This window comes from Acinonyx jubatus, chromosome C2 (assembly GCF_027475565.1).
Source record: "Acinonyx jubatus isolate Ajub_Pintada_27869175 chromosome C2, VMU_Ajub_asm_v1.0, whole genome shotgun sequence".
Classification (NCBI taxonomy): Eukaryota; Metazoa; Chordata; class Mammalia; order Carnivora; family Felidae; genus Acinonyx; species Acinonyx jubatus.
The window spans coordinates 69,251,220-69,267,243 of NC_069384.1; the positions used below are offsets into that span (position 1 = coordinate 69,251,220).

General features: G+C 48.6%; 1 protein-coding gene across 2 annotated transcripts in view; it reads right to left on the bottom strand.

The window, feature by feature from the left end:
- ITGB5 (integrin subunit beta 5) overlaps window positions 1–9,830 on the bottom strand; it is a 122,436-nt gene extending 112,606 nt beyond the window's left edge. The window contains exon 1 of one of the 2 annotated variants that reach the window (XR_003420718.2): window positions 9,362–9,830. Coding sequence is in view for 1 of the 2 variants with exons in the window: in XM_027061057.2 (XP_026916858.2) it covers window positions 9,362–9,431 (70 nt within the window). In the remaining variant the exon portion in view is untranslated. The remainder of the gene's footprint in view (window positions 1–9,361) is intronic. The other variant, XM_027061057.2, reaches the window with a different exon arrangement.
- Window positions 9,831–16,024: the final 6,194 nt, after the last annotated feature.

A 16,024-nucleotide genomic window follows, 5' to 3' on the forward strand; every position in this document is an offset into this window, starting at 1 on the left:
TGGAGAAACAAGCTGGGATAGCATGCATAACCTCATTTCAGGAGAAGAGCCCTTCCCAGGTCCAAACACTAACCAAGAAGGTCTTTGAATCCAGCCCACTGGGAATTCGGGCCTGCCTGCCTCCTGCTTGCACTGACAAGTTCCTTTCTCATTTTAAAGCGAATCCACTCACTTGATGACTTTTAAATAGGCTTAAAAAAATATGTAGGCAGGAAGAGTTTCAAAATGCTAGTTCCACTTTGTGGTCAAATCTCCTTACGTGTCAGAAACTCCAATGGGGGTGGCGGGATCAAATCCAGAATGAAAGTGACTTTCCCCCTGCTCTCCTTATCAAGTACAAATTCAGGCCCTTGAGGCACCTGGGGTGGCTCAGCCGGTTAGGAGGTGACTCTTGATTTCGGCTCAGGTCATGATCTCATGGTTCATGGGTTCATGGTTCATATGGCTCTGTCAGAGCACGAGGCCTGCTTGGGATCCTCTGTGTCCCTATCTCTGCCCCTCCCCCTCTCTCAAAAAGAAATAAATGTTAAAAAATTAACAAAAAAATTCAGGTCCTTGTGGCACACCATCTCCTTTGACACCCAAAATCATTTCCATAAAATCATGGGAGTTGCAGACCCTCAGAGCTAGAACTGTTTTAAAATGAGCTGGCCAAGTCAGCTCATTTTAGAGATGAAAACATGAGAAAACAGGAGTCAGTGACTTGAAACAAGGAGCCCCGTCTGCCAGAAAGAGGTCAGAAGGGGTGCTGGTTAGCAAGTGCCCAAATCGGGGACCTGCCTGGCAATCCCTGACCCAGCCCAGGCTCAGGGCAGTGTGACCAGTGAGCTCTGGGATCTCCTTGAGGAGATCTATAACAGGCTCTCAATCAGAAAGGAATTTGAGGTCAGCTGTCTTATTTGTGTCTCTGCTTAGATGCACAGAAATTCACAAAGACCACTTTCTAAATACCAGGGCCTCATTCATCACTGAGCTTTAGGAACTTGGGTGGAGGGTCTTGTGCTCAAGGCAATAAGGCTCCTCAGTGCGGACCCAGACAGACTGGGCTCTGGTCTTCTGTTTTGTCAGCCTACAAGAGCTTGGAGGTAATACTGAAGAGGCTCAAAGGATGGGACAGACATCTGCTATGAAAACATACTGAACAACTGTAAAATACGTGTTGTCCTGATTTCCTAATTGATTCTATTATTACATATTGACAAGCAATAGTAAAGTAGTTGTGCTGCACTCGAAATGATTCCTCTAAAATTAGGCTCCTGGGACAAATTCAAATTCAAGAAAGCCTGCACGAAGCATGTACTAAATGCCAAGCTCTGCACTAGGGGATGCTAGAAATACAGAGATGAATGAGCCTTGCTCCCCAGGAGCTCAGTGTACCGGGTAACAGGGACCAGACAGGCACTCAAGGAACCAAAAGCATAGGTTGTGTGCTGACACCCACCACAGCACCAGAGCTCTTCCCTTGGCATTTCTCCTCTCTCCACCTATTAATATTTCAGAGTTTGGATTTGGCTGGATGAGTCACTCGGCACCAACAGCATTTTGAAAGGACGGAAGCAATGAATAAAAAGCTAAACAGCTAGAGTTCCCAAATGTCAGAGTGTCGTGTCTAGGTCATGGAAATAGGCACTAGTGGCCCAGACGATGGCCACATCTTTTCTTGGTTTGCACTGTGACTATTTCCAGTCCAACTGCAACTGCCTGCAGCCCTTGACACCCCCGAAGCCGGGGTTTAGTGCAAACCATAATCTAAAAATACGCTCTCCTTCCGAAACTCATTGACTCACCCCTCTCTTTCATCAATCATATCCAGGCAGCTACCACGTCCGGTCGATCATTCCTTCAAGATGCATGAAATGTTGCTTTTAATCCAGCCCTTCCTGCCTGCCCTCTCTGGCCCCACAATGCCCAAGCCAGGCCCTCTGCACTGAGTCTAGATTCCTGCAGTGGCTTCCTGCCAGCCTCCCTCCATGCAGTCTCTCCCCATCTCTGTCCATCCCACATGTCCAAGGTCAGACAACACCTGCTACAGCACACATCCAGCAGGTGGAATTTCCTGATCCAAAACATTCAGTGGGTTAACAGAAATGAGTACCGAGCTAGAATAACCCTATACTGGCAGGGAGAGAGGGGACATGACACTATTCAGCCGGGAGAGTGGGAAAAGCATCGTGAGTATGTAGGGTGTGTTCTCACCCTAGAAAGCACATGAACAGTAACAGATCGTAACATTCAGAATGGTTCGTGTGTGTGTCATCTTCATGATTCAAGCGAGAAGCGGGGTTTCTCATGATCCTAAATTACGTTTTAGTCACTGTTGTCAAGACAACAGAAAATAAAGACATTTCATTATTGTTGTTTTCTTTTTTAAAAAGTGGCAACAATGGAGTGCCTCTCCTCATATCCTGAACCACGCCCCCCATATTCTCACACAATAAATGAAATGTTTCTGGTACAAAATCTAGCAACTAGTCATTGGTCCAAAGATGTTATCATGAACTGTAAATATATGCCTCAGGAAGGCCAGTTCCCATCTTAGACTACCTTTCTGAATACCACACATCTGCAGAACACCCCGCTTGACAGATATGACTTGTATTTTTAAAACAAATTCATATATTTGCATATAATATGCAGTTTTAAAAAAGAATGTGCATGCTCCCTATATACTGATATGAACCTTACCTCGATATATTAAGTTGCAAATAAAAGGCAAGACATACAACAGTGTGTATAGTGCTTTCAACAAACATAGGGGAGGAATATTTGCTTTTTAATTTTTTTAAGTTTATGTATCCATTTTGAGAGAGAGAGAGAGTGAGAGAGCAAGGGAGGGGCAGCAAGAGAGCGAGACAGAGAATCCCAAGCAGCACTGTCAGGGCAGAGCCTGATGTAGGGCTTGAACTCACAAACCACAAGATCATGACCTGAGTCAAAATCAAGAGCCGGAGGCCTAACCTACTCAGTCAACCAAGTGCCCCAGGGGAGGGATATCTGTAACATACGTGTAGAAAACACCCTGGATACATAAGAAACCTAACAGGGGTAATGTGTGAGGGAAGGGGTCAGGGCAACTTGCTAGACTGATGGGCACTGAGAATGGAAAACAGATTTCTCACTGTACAATTGTTATACTATAAAAAAAAAAATCATGTGACTATACTACCTATTCAAATAATAATTTTTAAAAAGGCAATTGATTACCTCTATGGCCTTCTCCAAAAACCATAACTCCAGCCTAATCATGAGGAAAAACATCAGACAATCTACAAAATATCTCCTCAAAACTGTCAAAGTCATCAGGGTGCCTGGGTGGCTCAGTGGCTGAGTGTCCGACCTCAGCTCAAGTCATGATCTCACCACATGTGAGTTTGAGCCCCGCATCGGGCTCTGTGCTGACAGCTCAGAGCCTGGAGCCTGCTTTAGATTCTGTCTTTTCCTCTCTCTCTATCCCTCCCCGACTCGTGCTCTGTCTCTGTCTCTAAAAAATGAACAAACATTAAAAAAAAATTTTTTTAAACTGTCAAGGTCATCAAAAACAAGAAAAGACTGAGAAACTGTCACAGTCCAAAGGAGACTGAGACAAGGCAACTCAATTTATGTGGCATTCTGAATGGGATCCTAGAACAGAAAAGGGGCATTGGGTAAAAACTAAAGAAATCAGACTAAAGTATGAACCTCAGCGGTACCTGGCTAGCTCCATGAGTAGAGTATGTGACTCACAACCTCAGGGTTGTGAGTTCAAGTTTTTTTGGTTTTTTTGCTGTTTTTTTTTTTAAGTGGGCCTGGGGCTTATTTAAAAAAAAAATTAAATAAAATAAAGTATGAACTGGGGCGCCTGGGTGGCTCAGTCGGTTAAGCGTCCGACTTTGGCTCCGGTCATGATCTCTCAGTTTATGAGTTCGAGCCCTGCCTCGGGCTCTGTGCCGACAGCTCAGCCCCTGGAGCCTGCCTCAGATTCTGTGTCTCCCCCTCTCTCTGCCCCTCCCCTGCTCATGCTCTGTGTCTATCTCTCAATAATAAACAAACGTTAAAAAAATTATTACAAAAATAAAGTGTGAACTGTAGTTAATAATAATGTATCAATGTGGCTGACTAATTGTAAAAAACATACGGTACTAAGGTAAGATGCTAATAATAGGCAAACTGGGTGTGGGGTATATAGGAACTCTCTGTACTATCTTCTCAATTTTCCTGTATATCTAAAACTGATTTACGTTTTTAGAAAATTGAGGGGTTTTTTAAAGACCACTGAAACCATGGGGTAGTGGAGTGGGGATGGGAGGGGGGATCCATTGTGGCTGTATTAGGAACCTAAAGGTAAATAAGGCCTGGTTAATTTGCCACACAGTATGTGAGGGGGACACCCAGCCCCTAGTGTAACAGAATGTGCTGTGGGAGCAAGGGAAGGACAGGCCAATTCCACCTACCCGAAGGGGGCAGGGTAGGCTTCACAGAGGAGGGGACATTGGGCTGGAATTATGGGAAGAGGCTATCCTGGACACAAAGGATCCAAGTACTTGTTCCGCCACTTACTGGCTACATGACCTTGGGCAAGCCACTTACTCTTTCCAGGCCTCAGCATTCTCATGCAAACAATTCAGGGGGTGCAATACACGTCCTCTATCATATATTCCAGCTCAAAAAGTCTTGCCAAGACTCAAGCTCATCCATCCATTCAACAAATATGACCCAGGCAATATCCTAGGCAGAGGCCACAGTGATAAAATCGACAGAACCCGCAGCCCTCACGGTGCTTCCGGTTGGGGGAGAATCCTCATTGGGGAAGAGGGCACTGACAGTGAACAAGACCAGTAAGTACACGAGATGACGATGAGGGCTGAGGAGAAAAATTAAGGACAGAAAAGACACAGGAGGGATGTGAGGCAGGAGGTTTAGTTGCGAGTGGCCAGGGACAACTTGCTGAGCAGGAGACCGCCAAGAAAGGGCTGCAGGGTGGAGGCAGCATGCCCTACGGATATCTGGGGAGACAGTACCCCAGGCCCAGAGAGGGGCCCACCGTGCAGCATAGGTGGCGTGCTGGAAGAAAAGGGAGGGAGAGCCAAGTGCGCCAGCGGGAGTGATGAGAAAAATAAAGTCGGGGAAGTCAGAGTTCCCAGAGAGGCCTGGCAGGCCACTGTCAGGACTTCTGGAAGCCACTGGAGGGTTTTAAGCAGAGTGCATGATCTGACTTGAGTGTTAACAGAATCACTCGGAGTGAGAGCTGAGGATAGGTAAAGGGGACAAGAGCAGGAGCAGGCCCCAGCTATACGAGACAAGCAAGCATCTCAGAAACTCTGGTGGTGTTAGGGGAGGAGGGCGAGTGAGGGAGGGAATCCAGTAAGGAGGGTAGGCCACACTACCTGCCCCTCCAGCATCCACCACAGGGGATGTGTCAAGGCCTGTCTATGAGCAAACTTTTCACCAGGTGGCCCAGGAATCAAACCCTGCATTCAACAGAAGCAAGAAGAAGCCTCACAAACAAATGGGGCCTATAAATAACGTGTTCCTTTACATTTATAAAGGCCATTAATCCCATTCCAAGTGGAAAGAAAGCAAACAAACTATAGCAGTGGGCTTTTTGAAGCTTCACCCCCAGCCAACAGAAAATACCTGTGAAAAGAGATATCCGCCCCCCCCAGCCCCCCCTCCACGAACCCAGCTGCACACTGCCACATGAAAAGGACACTATTATTTAGGCAGTAATTGTTCCACATTACTGATATTGTGAAAACTTTTCAGAGTATTTCCATGAGCCGGCTCGAGAAGAGAAACTAGTTGCCAGGGTAGGCAGGCACAAAAAGCCTTTTGCCAAGTATTTAGGTATTTTAATTCTCCGTTGCCTCAGTAGCTAAATAAGCACGGAGAACAAGCAGGAGGAGAATACTAATTAGAGCTAATTAGACCCTGCCCTCTTCTGCCTCAATCCCCTTTATAAAAAGCCCCCCTCCCCCCGACTCAAGGATGATGGAGCTAAAATGTAAATACCCAGGGTAAACAGCAGTCTCCAGACCAAGCCCACTGTTTGCATTTCACTGCCCCGTTATTGCTAGACCCAGGCCTGGTTACCTGAAGAGAGCTACAAACCCAAGGCCGAACTCCAGCAGCCCCCTCACAGGCCATGAAACATGTGGTGGAGGGGAGAGCACTGTCACCAGGAGCCCACTAAATAGAGTACAGGGCTCTCCTAGGATTCAGAGCATTCTAACTGGCAGGGCATTCACTAAAGGAACATATGATTTTTTTTTTTTTTTTTTTAATAAACTATGATAGTAAACATGACTCCAGTCCTCCAGCAGGATCAATACCACACTCCTCCCCTTCCCTCTCAGGGAGCAAAGGCCTCACCCCAGAGAAGCCCTTCTCTGGTTTTGTGGGAAGACCATGTCCTCAAGTCCTGTCCAGAGGCTCTTGGCCATGGGATAAGGAGAGCAGGAGATAACTCTGAATAGGAGAGGGCTGGTCAACCTGCCAGAAACTTGTTTGAAATGAGTCCTCTTCAGGGTGCCTGGGTGGCTCAGTCGGTTAAGCGTCCAACTTCGGCTCAGGTCATGATCTTGCGGTCCATGAGTTTGAGCCCCGCGTCGGGCTCTGTGCTGACAGCTCAGAGCCTGGAGCCTATTTCAGATTCTGTGTCTCCCTCTCTCTGACCCTCTCCCATTCATGCCCTGTCTCTCTCTGTCTCAAAAATAATAAATAAACATTAAAAAAAAAAAAAAAGAAATGAGTCCTCTTCAATTAAAAGTCTGCTTCCTGCTGGATTAAGCACAGGGATGGAAGTAGTGAAAGCAACAGACGTGCAACTTGGCCACTGGTCTAGGGACACCCAGGCAGGCATGGCCCTATGGGTCACCTCTTTCTTTCACTGGGCAATGAAGGTTTTTCTTTCCAGTCATGTTCCTAGGAGCGAGACAGAAACAAGCTCTGGGAAAAGTACCTGTGGGACCTCAAGAAAAAAAGAAGAAAAGGGAGGGAGAAGAAAAACTGTTTCAAAGTCTGTGTGAAGCCGGCTCAGCAACCCTGGGGCACTAGGAGAAATCACACAAATATGTGTCAGTCTCTTCTAACCTTGAGAGGCTCCGGGGCTAAGAGGGAGGTGACCGGTCTGGAGGCCAGTGATGAGCTCGCTCCATCATGGCCCTGCTGGCCCACAGCAGGCTGGCTGAGCTCTAGCAGGCAGCAGAAGAAATGGGAATTCAGAAGGAGTTGGAAATAAACCACCAAGACTCAATGCTTTTCTCCCTACCTAAACTGCATCATGTAGGACAAAGGGCACTAGACCAAAAAGCTTTTGAGATCCATCAGTGGACAAGGAAGAGTGGGCAAGTCACTTTGCCCCTTTGGGCCCATTCAGAAAATGGACATCACTGTGAAGATGCATATGAACTGTGAAAAACGGAAATCACAACGCAAATGGAAAGCAATATGTTACAAGAATTCTTCACAAACGGAAACATTTGAGTTTTTATTAGAATCGCAGAAGGTCAAGCTGTAAGGCAACTTAGAAATCATCTCCTTTAGCAGTTGCCAAACTTTGGGATTTCACAGAACATTATGAACAAAACAGGGGTGCCTAGGTGGCTCAGTCAGTTAAGCGTCTGACTTTGACTCAGGTCATGACTCACAGTTTGTGGGTCTGAGCCCCGCATCGGTTCGCACTGACAGTGCAGAGCCTGCTTGGGATTCTCTCTCTCTGCCCTCCCCCCAGTTGTGTGCTCATGAGCTCTCTCTCTCTCCCTCTCGCTCCCAAAATAAATAAACTTTAAAAAAAAAAAAAAAAGAACAGAAGAAACAGAAAAAGAGGAGGGGAAATTTATACAGGATTGCTAGATTTTTTATTTTGCCAAAAAGAAAAACTACCCTCTGTCATCACTATAAATCACTAAAAAAATAAATGAAACCAACTATACCAACCAAAAATAAAAAAGACATCATTTCAAATAAAAGGGCAGTCCTGTGAGGCAGGGGACCACGGACAAAGATAAACTCCTGTGTGTGCCACAAGCTGCCATCCTTCTCTGAGCTGCATTTCCCTGAGGACCCATGAAAACATCAGCGATGGGCACTGCTTGCCAGATGGGTGTTTGGAAACCACTGATCTACTCCACGTTCTACAGTGATTATTTTCCCATAAAAGATATCTTGCTCCAGTATTAAGTTTGCATTAGGGCCTAAAGAAGTTTTTGTTTGCCCAGAACCCTCCTCCTGCTCAGAGGTAAACCTCCAGGTCTTCATGCAAATGAGGCCCCGTAGGGGACTAGTGCCCTCTCCCTTGGCAGCCAGGCACAAGAGCAATCCAGTATCGTGGGCCTGCTAGAGAATGAAGCAATAAAGGACACAATTATTTCCTCCGGGAAAGGAGAAAAGCTAGAGCTTCCTGATTTTTTGGTAGGGGCTCGGGCTGGCTTATCTGTCCGTCAGCCCCTGCGCAAAAACGGAGCATCCTTCCTCTGGGGCCTCTTAACTGCCACATCCACTCTCGTCCCAACTCGTAAAACTTAAAGCAGGTAAGTGAGGGCTCCTCACACAGCCTCCAGCCCCTGGCAGTATCGCTTCAAAGCAATAGCACACCTCCTGCCCCCGCCCCAGAATCCTCCAGAGTTAGGGGAATGTTCCAGGGCGAGTGTTTTCGTGTATCTCGGGATAAACCCAGGCAGGAGTCAGGTCGGTAAGTCCCAGGTGGGGCTGTGACTTGGGACGCCGGTGTCCCAAGGGTTTGGCGGTGGCTTCGGGAGGAAGCAAGGGGATTCAACTTTAAAAGAAGGCCATTAAACTGGGTGCTGTGAAACTCTAGGATGCGCTTAGGGGCCCCGAGCACCCGCAGTTCGAAGACACAAGCCCTCCGGAGTAGCCGTGGCTCCAGCAAGGACTCCGGCTCTCGCGCCCCCCTCGCTGCCCTTCGCCTTCTGGGGACCAGGGCACTGGCGGCATCCCTCGGCGCCTCCCCGCAGCCCGCCCGCCCCCGGCCGGCCACAAGGGCCGCTTTGTGCCCGGGAGCGAGGCGCCCCGGCCCCCACGCAGGGCTGGCGGCGGCCCTCCCCGGGCAGAGGGCGCGGGCGCACGCGGGCCGGTCAGCAGCCGGGCAAGGCTGTTTACACAGGAAGGGGAGACTCCTCCTCGGCCCGGGACTGACCGGCGGCCGACTACAGCGCGCCGGGGCGGCTGCTGGCTGCGCGCGGGGTGGCGCACGCACCTCGCGAGCCCCCCACCGGGCGGCACACCGCCGCTCGCCCCCTGGGGGGTGGGGAGCCCGGAAGACGCTCCCCCACCCAGACAGCGCCCCTCGCCCCGCCCTCCACGCCGCCGGCGGGAGGCTCCGAGCGGGACAAAGTTTCTCTGCGCGGCGGGCGACGCGGCTTACCTGGGAGGCTGGGCACCAGCGCGCAGAGCCCGAGCAGGCAGGCGTACAGGGGCGCCGGGGCCCGCGGCATGGTGGGGGCGCCCGGCCTCAGCGGCGGCGCGGACGGCGGGCTCCGCGGGGGCCCGGGGCCGAGGCCGGAGCGCGGGGGACGAGGGCCGGGGGCCGCAGCCTCATGCCCGGCTCACAGCCCCCCTGGCCGGGCGGGAGGAGCTGGCGGCTGCGCTGGCCGGCGCCCCGCCACCACCATCCCTCCCGCAGTGCTCGCAGCCGAGTCCCGGGGCTGCCGGGGGATCGCGGCTCGGGACGGCCCCGGCGGGCGGCTCTGGGCCGGGGAGGGGCGGGCTGCGCGCTGGGGCCGCGACTCGGGCTCCGGGACGCGCCGCCACACTCTGCCCTCCGCCTCCGCCCCTTCCCTTCCTCCCTCCGGCCCGCCAGGCTCCACTTTCCTCCCTCCTCTCTCCTCCCCTTCTCCCCCCTCTAAGCCCCCGCCCGGCTGCCACACGGTCAGTTTACGGCGGGGCGGGGCGAGCTCCGGGCCGGGCCAGCTCCGCCCCGAGCGGGGACCCGCCCGGGGACGCGGATCCCGGGGCGCCCAGGTGCAAGTCCCTTACGCCGCGCTTACTGGGGGCCCCGGGGGAACGAAGTCGCTAAGGAGGGTCTCGCTCTGCTTTCTTAGCAGCCTGGCGCCAGGGGGAAAGACGGGCACGCTCCAAGGGGCGAACCGTGATTACTTTGAATTGCTAGACTTCGAGACGGAGAGAAGGTATGGTGAGATCCTGCCTTGGCCGTCTGGCTCTCCCAAAGTCGCACCTCCAGCAGCGCGATCGCCCCGAGGAGAGACGGAGGCGCCTGCGGGTGTAGTAAGAGGAGACGCGCTGGATCTCGAAGGGAGGGCATGTGGGGCGTGGAGGCACATGTAAAGCCCACTTTTCCCTCGGAAGCACTTTGCCGTTTTCGAGGTTCGAGCCTGGACGATATGCCGCTAGCCTTCCTCATCCCTGGCGGTTTCCGTGAAGTTAAACTGATAAACTCAGAAACAGGTGCTCAGGCTTTCTACCTTATCCTTCAGCAGAGCTGGTTCTGAACTTACCAGTAGCAATTGGGGAGCTTCCCCTGACAGCGCGTGAGAAGGGACAGGTGGCCTTGAGCTGGGCCACGATGAATGGATTAAGACTGGAATGGTTTATAGGCAAGAGGAGGAGAGGCGGTCTTCATGTAAAAGGCAATAGAAAGAGCATGTCTAACGCGGACAGAGAACAGTGCTAGCAAGGCACGGCACTAAATTACCTTGTTAACTCACTTAATTGTCCCCCAACCCCTACTGTTATCCGGATGAGAAAACTGACGCACAGAGGTGTTAACTTGCCAGAAGAAGTGACAGACCTGGGATGCCTGTCCAAAGGTTCAGAATGCCTTTACTAAAAACAGAAGCAGTTAAGGAGTAAAGAGCAAAGTGGCAGCTCCCAGAGGCCAGGCAGGAGATAGTTCTGACTGCCCAGATTAAGGAGTTTGCAATTTAATATGCATGCCCCTTTCCCCTCCCAGACTCTGCCGGGGTGGTGCCCTGATGCCCAAGGATGTAAACTTCCTCTTGGAGTATACTGGGCCTAGATGAAAAGCTCCAAATTTCACTGAAGGCCAGGATTTTGTCCTTAAACTGCATGCAAACATTGGATTCTACAATATCGCCATGTTTGTTCTGATGTAAAAATCGTACTTATCCCCAAATATTTTCCAAGAGAATTGGTGCTGCAGAGCGCCCCGCCCCCCTCCGGCCCCCTTCAAGGTCTATCTAGTGTCTTCCTGCCTCTCAGGGGAATGGCCTTGGGAGCTACTCTTATCCAACCTTGGGAGGCAATGGTCATAAATAATGGGAAGCTAGAGAAGACAGTTTGAACCGGGAGCTGTCATGTGCCAGTGGTGATTTCAGATTTGTCTGGCAGAGATGGAAAGATGGATTAGATAGAAGTAAAGTTAAGTCTCAAAAACTGGGTAAATATTGCATTGATAAGTACAGTAATTTGTATGTATCAAGTATTCTCTGAGTTTAGGCCTTTTGATGTCCGATCTTCTGTGCATCACTTCCCCCACCCCCAACACAGTGTTTCCCAGTTCAGACCCTTATTTGCTTACGTGAAATAAGCTAGACACAAAAGGAAAACTATTGTGTGATTCTGCTGATATAAGAAACCTAAAATAGGCCAATTCTTAGAGTCAGAACGTATAATAGCAGTTACTAGGGGCTGGAGAGAGGGGGGAATGGGGAGTTTTTAATGGGTACAGGCCTAACACAGACCCCTGTTTACCAGGACTGCACCTGGAAAGTGCTGCAATCAAGTCTGCCCCTATCCCATCCCACCCGGTTGTTCCCAACCTGCCCAGACCTGCCATAAGCCGAGTCCCAAATGATGACAACATTCTTCCATGCTCCATTATCTTAGAACTATTTTGCAAATGCCTTTTCTAATTCCTCTGAAGCTTTTTGTTTCTAGTTTGCACCTTTTACCCTGTCCTAGAACTCTTCATTTCATTATGCTGGGGGGTGGAAGTGCCCTTCAAATGCTTTGCCTTCCTCTAAGGGGCAGAGTCAGGGTGTACAGATGCACCTGCTCAGAAAGGGAGACCCGCAGCAGTGCCCAAGGCGTCTGGAACGGCTTCCCTTGTAGCTGCTGGGAGCACATCCCATGGCCGATCACTGCTGAGCTGCCGGGCCCAAAGGAGACCCCTGGTTGGCTTGGGGTTCACTCTCAAGGTTTGAGCAAGGATAACCCAGAGAAATGTTATGTGTCTTCTAGTGTTAAAACAAGGTTAGTTCTTCAAAAAGTTAAACACAGAGGAGCACCTGGGTGGCTCAGTCAGTTAAGCCTCCAACTTCGGCTCAGGTCACGATCCCACGGTCTGTGAGTTCGAGCCCCACGTTGGGCTCTGGGCTGATGGCTCAGAGCCTGGAGCCTGCTTCCGATTCTGTGTCCCCCTCTCCCTCTGACCCTCCCCCACTCATGCTCTGTCTCTCTCTCTCTCTGTGTCAAAAATAAATAAACATTTAAAAAAGTTAAACACAGAATTACCCATATGATCCAGCAACTGCTGTTCTGGGGATATACCCAGAGTAATTGAAAAAAAAAAAAAAAAAAGGACTCAAACAGCTGTATACCCGTGTTCAAAGCAGCAGTATTCAAAATAGCCAAAAGGTGGAAACAACTCAAATGTCCATGGACAGATGAGTGGATAAACAAAATGTAGTATCTACATACACTGGACTATTATTTAGCCTTAGAAAGGAATTCAATTCTGACACGTGCTATAACACAGATAAACTGTGGAGCATCTGGGTGGGTCAGTCTGTTGAGTGTCACACTTCAGCTCAGGTCATGATGTCACAGTTTGTGGGTTCGAGCCCCACATCAGGCTCTGTGCTGACCGCTTGCTCAGAGCCTGGAGGCTGCTTCAGATTCTGTGTCTCCTCTCTCTGCCCCTCCCCCCGCTCACGCTTTGTCTCACTGTGGTTCTCAAAAATAAATAAATGTAAAAAATAAATTAAAAAAAAACACAGATAAACTGTGACAACATGCCGAGTGAAATAAGCAAGACACAAAGGACAAATATTATACGATTCTACATATTTGAGGTATCAAGAATAGGCCAATTCATAGAGCGGGGAGGGATGGGGAATTATTAATTAATGGCTATAAATTTCCAGTTTGGGGTAATGGAAAAGTTCTGGGAATGAATGGATTGTAGTGATGGCTGCACAACACTGTGAGCGTACTTAATGCCACTGAACTGTGCACTTTAAAATGGCTAAAATGGTAAATTTTATGTAATGTATATTTTGCCATAATTTAAAAAAAATAGTTAAAAAATCAGATTAGTTAAAACTTTTCTAATTCACAATTCAGATTTACATGCCAACTCATTCCCATAGTGAGTTGGCACATTGTGAAATTCAATCTATAATCCAGATCAAAAAATTTTTGCCGATACATAGTTGTAATTTAATATGCAGGTCATTATTCAAGGTGAGAGGAGACGACAACAACACTGGGGTGTTCACCTTAGTTTAGATAATATGCTTCATTTCCTCTGCTTTTAACAGTCCTGCCTAGGATTTGTCACGGTGCAAGAAATGAATGACCCTGGTGACAGAATGTTACAAAATTCCTTTGCAGCAATTAACAGGGCTATGAAGCATGTAAAACATTTTCTTTAAAGTTAATATTAACTTTTTATTTTAAAAATACCAAATTCTAGGGGTGGCTGGGTGGCTCAGTCGGTTGGGTGTTCAACTTCGGCTCAGGCGTGATCTCACAGTTCACGAGCTGGACCCTGCGTCAGGCTCTGTGCTGACAGGTCAGAACCTGGAGCCTGCTTCAGATTCTGTCTCTCCCTCTCTCTCTGTCCCTCACCCACTCGCACTGTCTCAATCTCTCTCTCTCAGAAATAAAGTAAATATTGAAAATTTAAAAAAAATACCAAATTATATTTCTTTAAAAAAATATTTATTAGTTTTTGGGAGAGCACAAATGGGGGGGACGAGCAAAGAGAGGGGAACAGAGGATCTGAAGGGGGCTGATAGGCTGACAGCAGCGGGTCCAATGTGGGGTCAAACCCACAAATTGCAAGATCATTATCTGAGCTGAGGTCAGATGCTCAACCAACTGAGCCACCCAGGTGCCTTCCCGAATTCGATTTCTTTTTATAGGAAAATGTTCTTTATAGGTTTTTCTCCTCCTGTGCACCATGGTCCTGGGGTTAGGAAAATATAACCCCTATACTGGCTCTCAGAGTTTACAGGCACTAGGGGACCACCAAGGACACAGCTAGAGGCAATGTCGAGGTAATGGGTACACACGAGGAGATGGGCACATGACAAGCCGTGGTGAGCACACCAGGTTCCATTTTGGTGAAAATAGCCTACGATGTTAACTGGCCTATAGTAGATCCCTGTTATTTTTGTTTGTTTTTGGGTTAAGCACTCACATTGGGGTTATGCCAAGCCTGAGGTGGATAGAATTTCACATGAAGAAATGGAATACAAAACAGGTCTTGACAGAAATTTTCAACAATAAGGAATGGACTTTCTGTTTGTTGTTGCTCTTAATGTAAAAATGTAGCCGTAAGTTATAGAAATGTCACATTTCTCTGAGGCTAAGAAGCATATGCAAGCATTTTAAACTCATTTATGAAGTAGCTAGCATGCTCTTGCTAAATAAGCTGCATGTTTTCAGCCCTCGCCCTGTTCATATAATTATCAATTCTGAAAACACTCATTATTATATCTTTCTGAGAGCAATTTTTCAAAGGTTAGTTTTGAAAATATTTTTAAGATTATCTATTCCAGAGGGAATATCTGTTTTCTGGCTTTCATGAACTGAAACATTTAAAAATAATATCCATAAATTAAATTACAGTGAAAGTTGTTATGTTTTTCAACTAATTTTGGCATGTGTGTTTTCTTTTGAGAAAACTTTTCTTTAAAATTATCCGTAGGGCTTGGACCCTGAGGAGACTGCTGGAGTCCTTCCCTAAATATGCCTTCTCCACACCAGCAAAGCCATCACGATATGTTTCTTTCTTTCTAGAAGTTACTTCACACCACCTAAAGGCATGGATTCTTTTCCAGTTGTTTCAATAAAATTACAATGAATGAACACAAGCACACACACACACACACACACACGCCCCACACCTTTTAAATTAATCACGTCTAGAGACCTGGAGAGTAAGTGGCAAGAAAAAAGGAGAGAGCAGGGGATGGGGGGGAAGGAGCACAGAGCAGGTGCGGTCCATGCAGATGTGGCCTGGGGGAAATGCCACAGAGTAGGAGGATGGGACAGAAGGCAGTGAACACAGGCAGGGACGGAGACATCTGAAGACAGGAGGGAAGAAGCCAGTAACTTGGGAATGCTCCTGGAAGCTGAGCATTGGCCACCTGAGAACCACCTTCTTTTTATCCTCCTTTTCACCTACACTCCATTCCCTTACTTGCCACCTCCCACTTTCTTCCTGTCTCTCTCTCCTGCCTTGAGTTAGCGCTATCAGCGGTCCTTAAGACAATGCTTAGCTAGAAGATCAGCAGCTTTTCAAAAGGTAGGACAAGCTTCTGACCCCCTATGTCTTTCTGGGGGACGAGGTCGGGGTGGGGTGGGGGCATGGAGATGAGTAACTGCTTGGGGACAGGGTCTACAGGAAGCCAAGGGCCAATAGCACTGCAACAAGCATCAGGCTACTGCCTGGGATCCAACTTTGGCCTGTGTGCAGGGCCTGCTGCCCTTCTGTGGAATATAGCTCTTCATATATAATTGCTAGTGGAGGAAAACTAGCAATCTGGGCTCCAAATCAGAAGAACTGAGTTCCAGTCTCAATGCCATAACCTAGCTGAGCAGCCGTGCAACGGCCTGCCCCTCTTTGGACCACAGTTTGCTCACGTGGAAAGAGAAGACTCTAGTCCATGCCAGACCTGGTTCTGTAATTACTACTTGTGAAGTCAAATGTGTTTGGCACTTGGCAGCAGGCTCTGCTTTACATAACCTGTTGTACCAACTGAAAGTTGTCCTTCAAAAAACCACTGCCCTTTAACAGAGGGTGCAAGGCCTGTGGGAAGACAGTGAAGGTCTGTCTTGAGAATGGACTCTGAAGATGGTCACCCCACATCTTAAACAA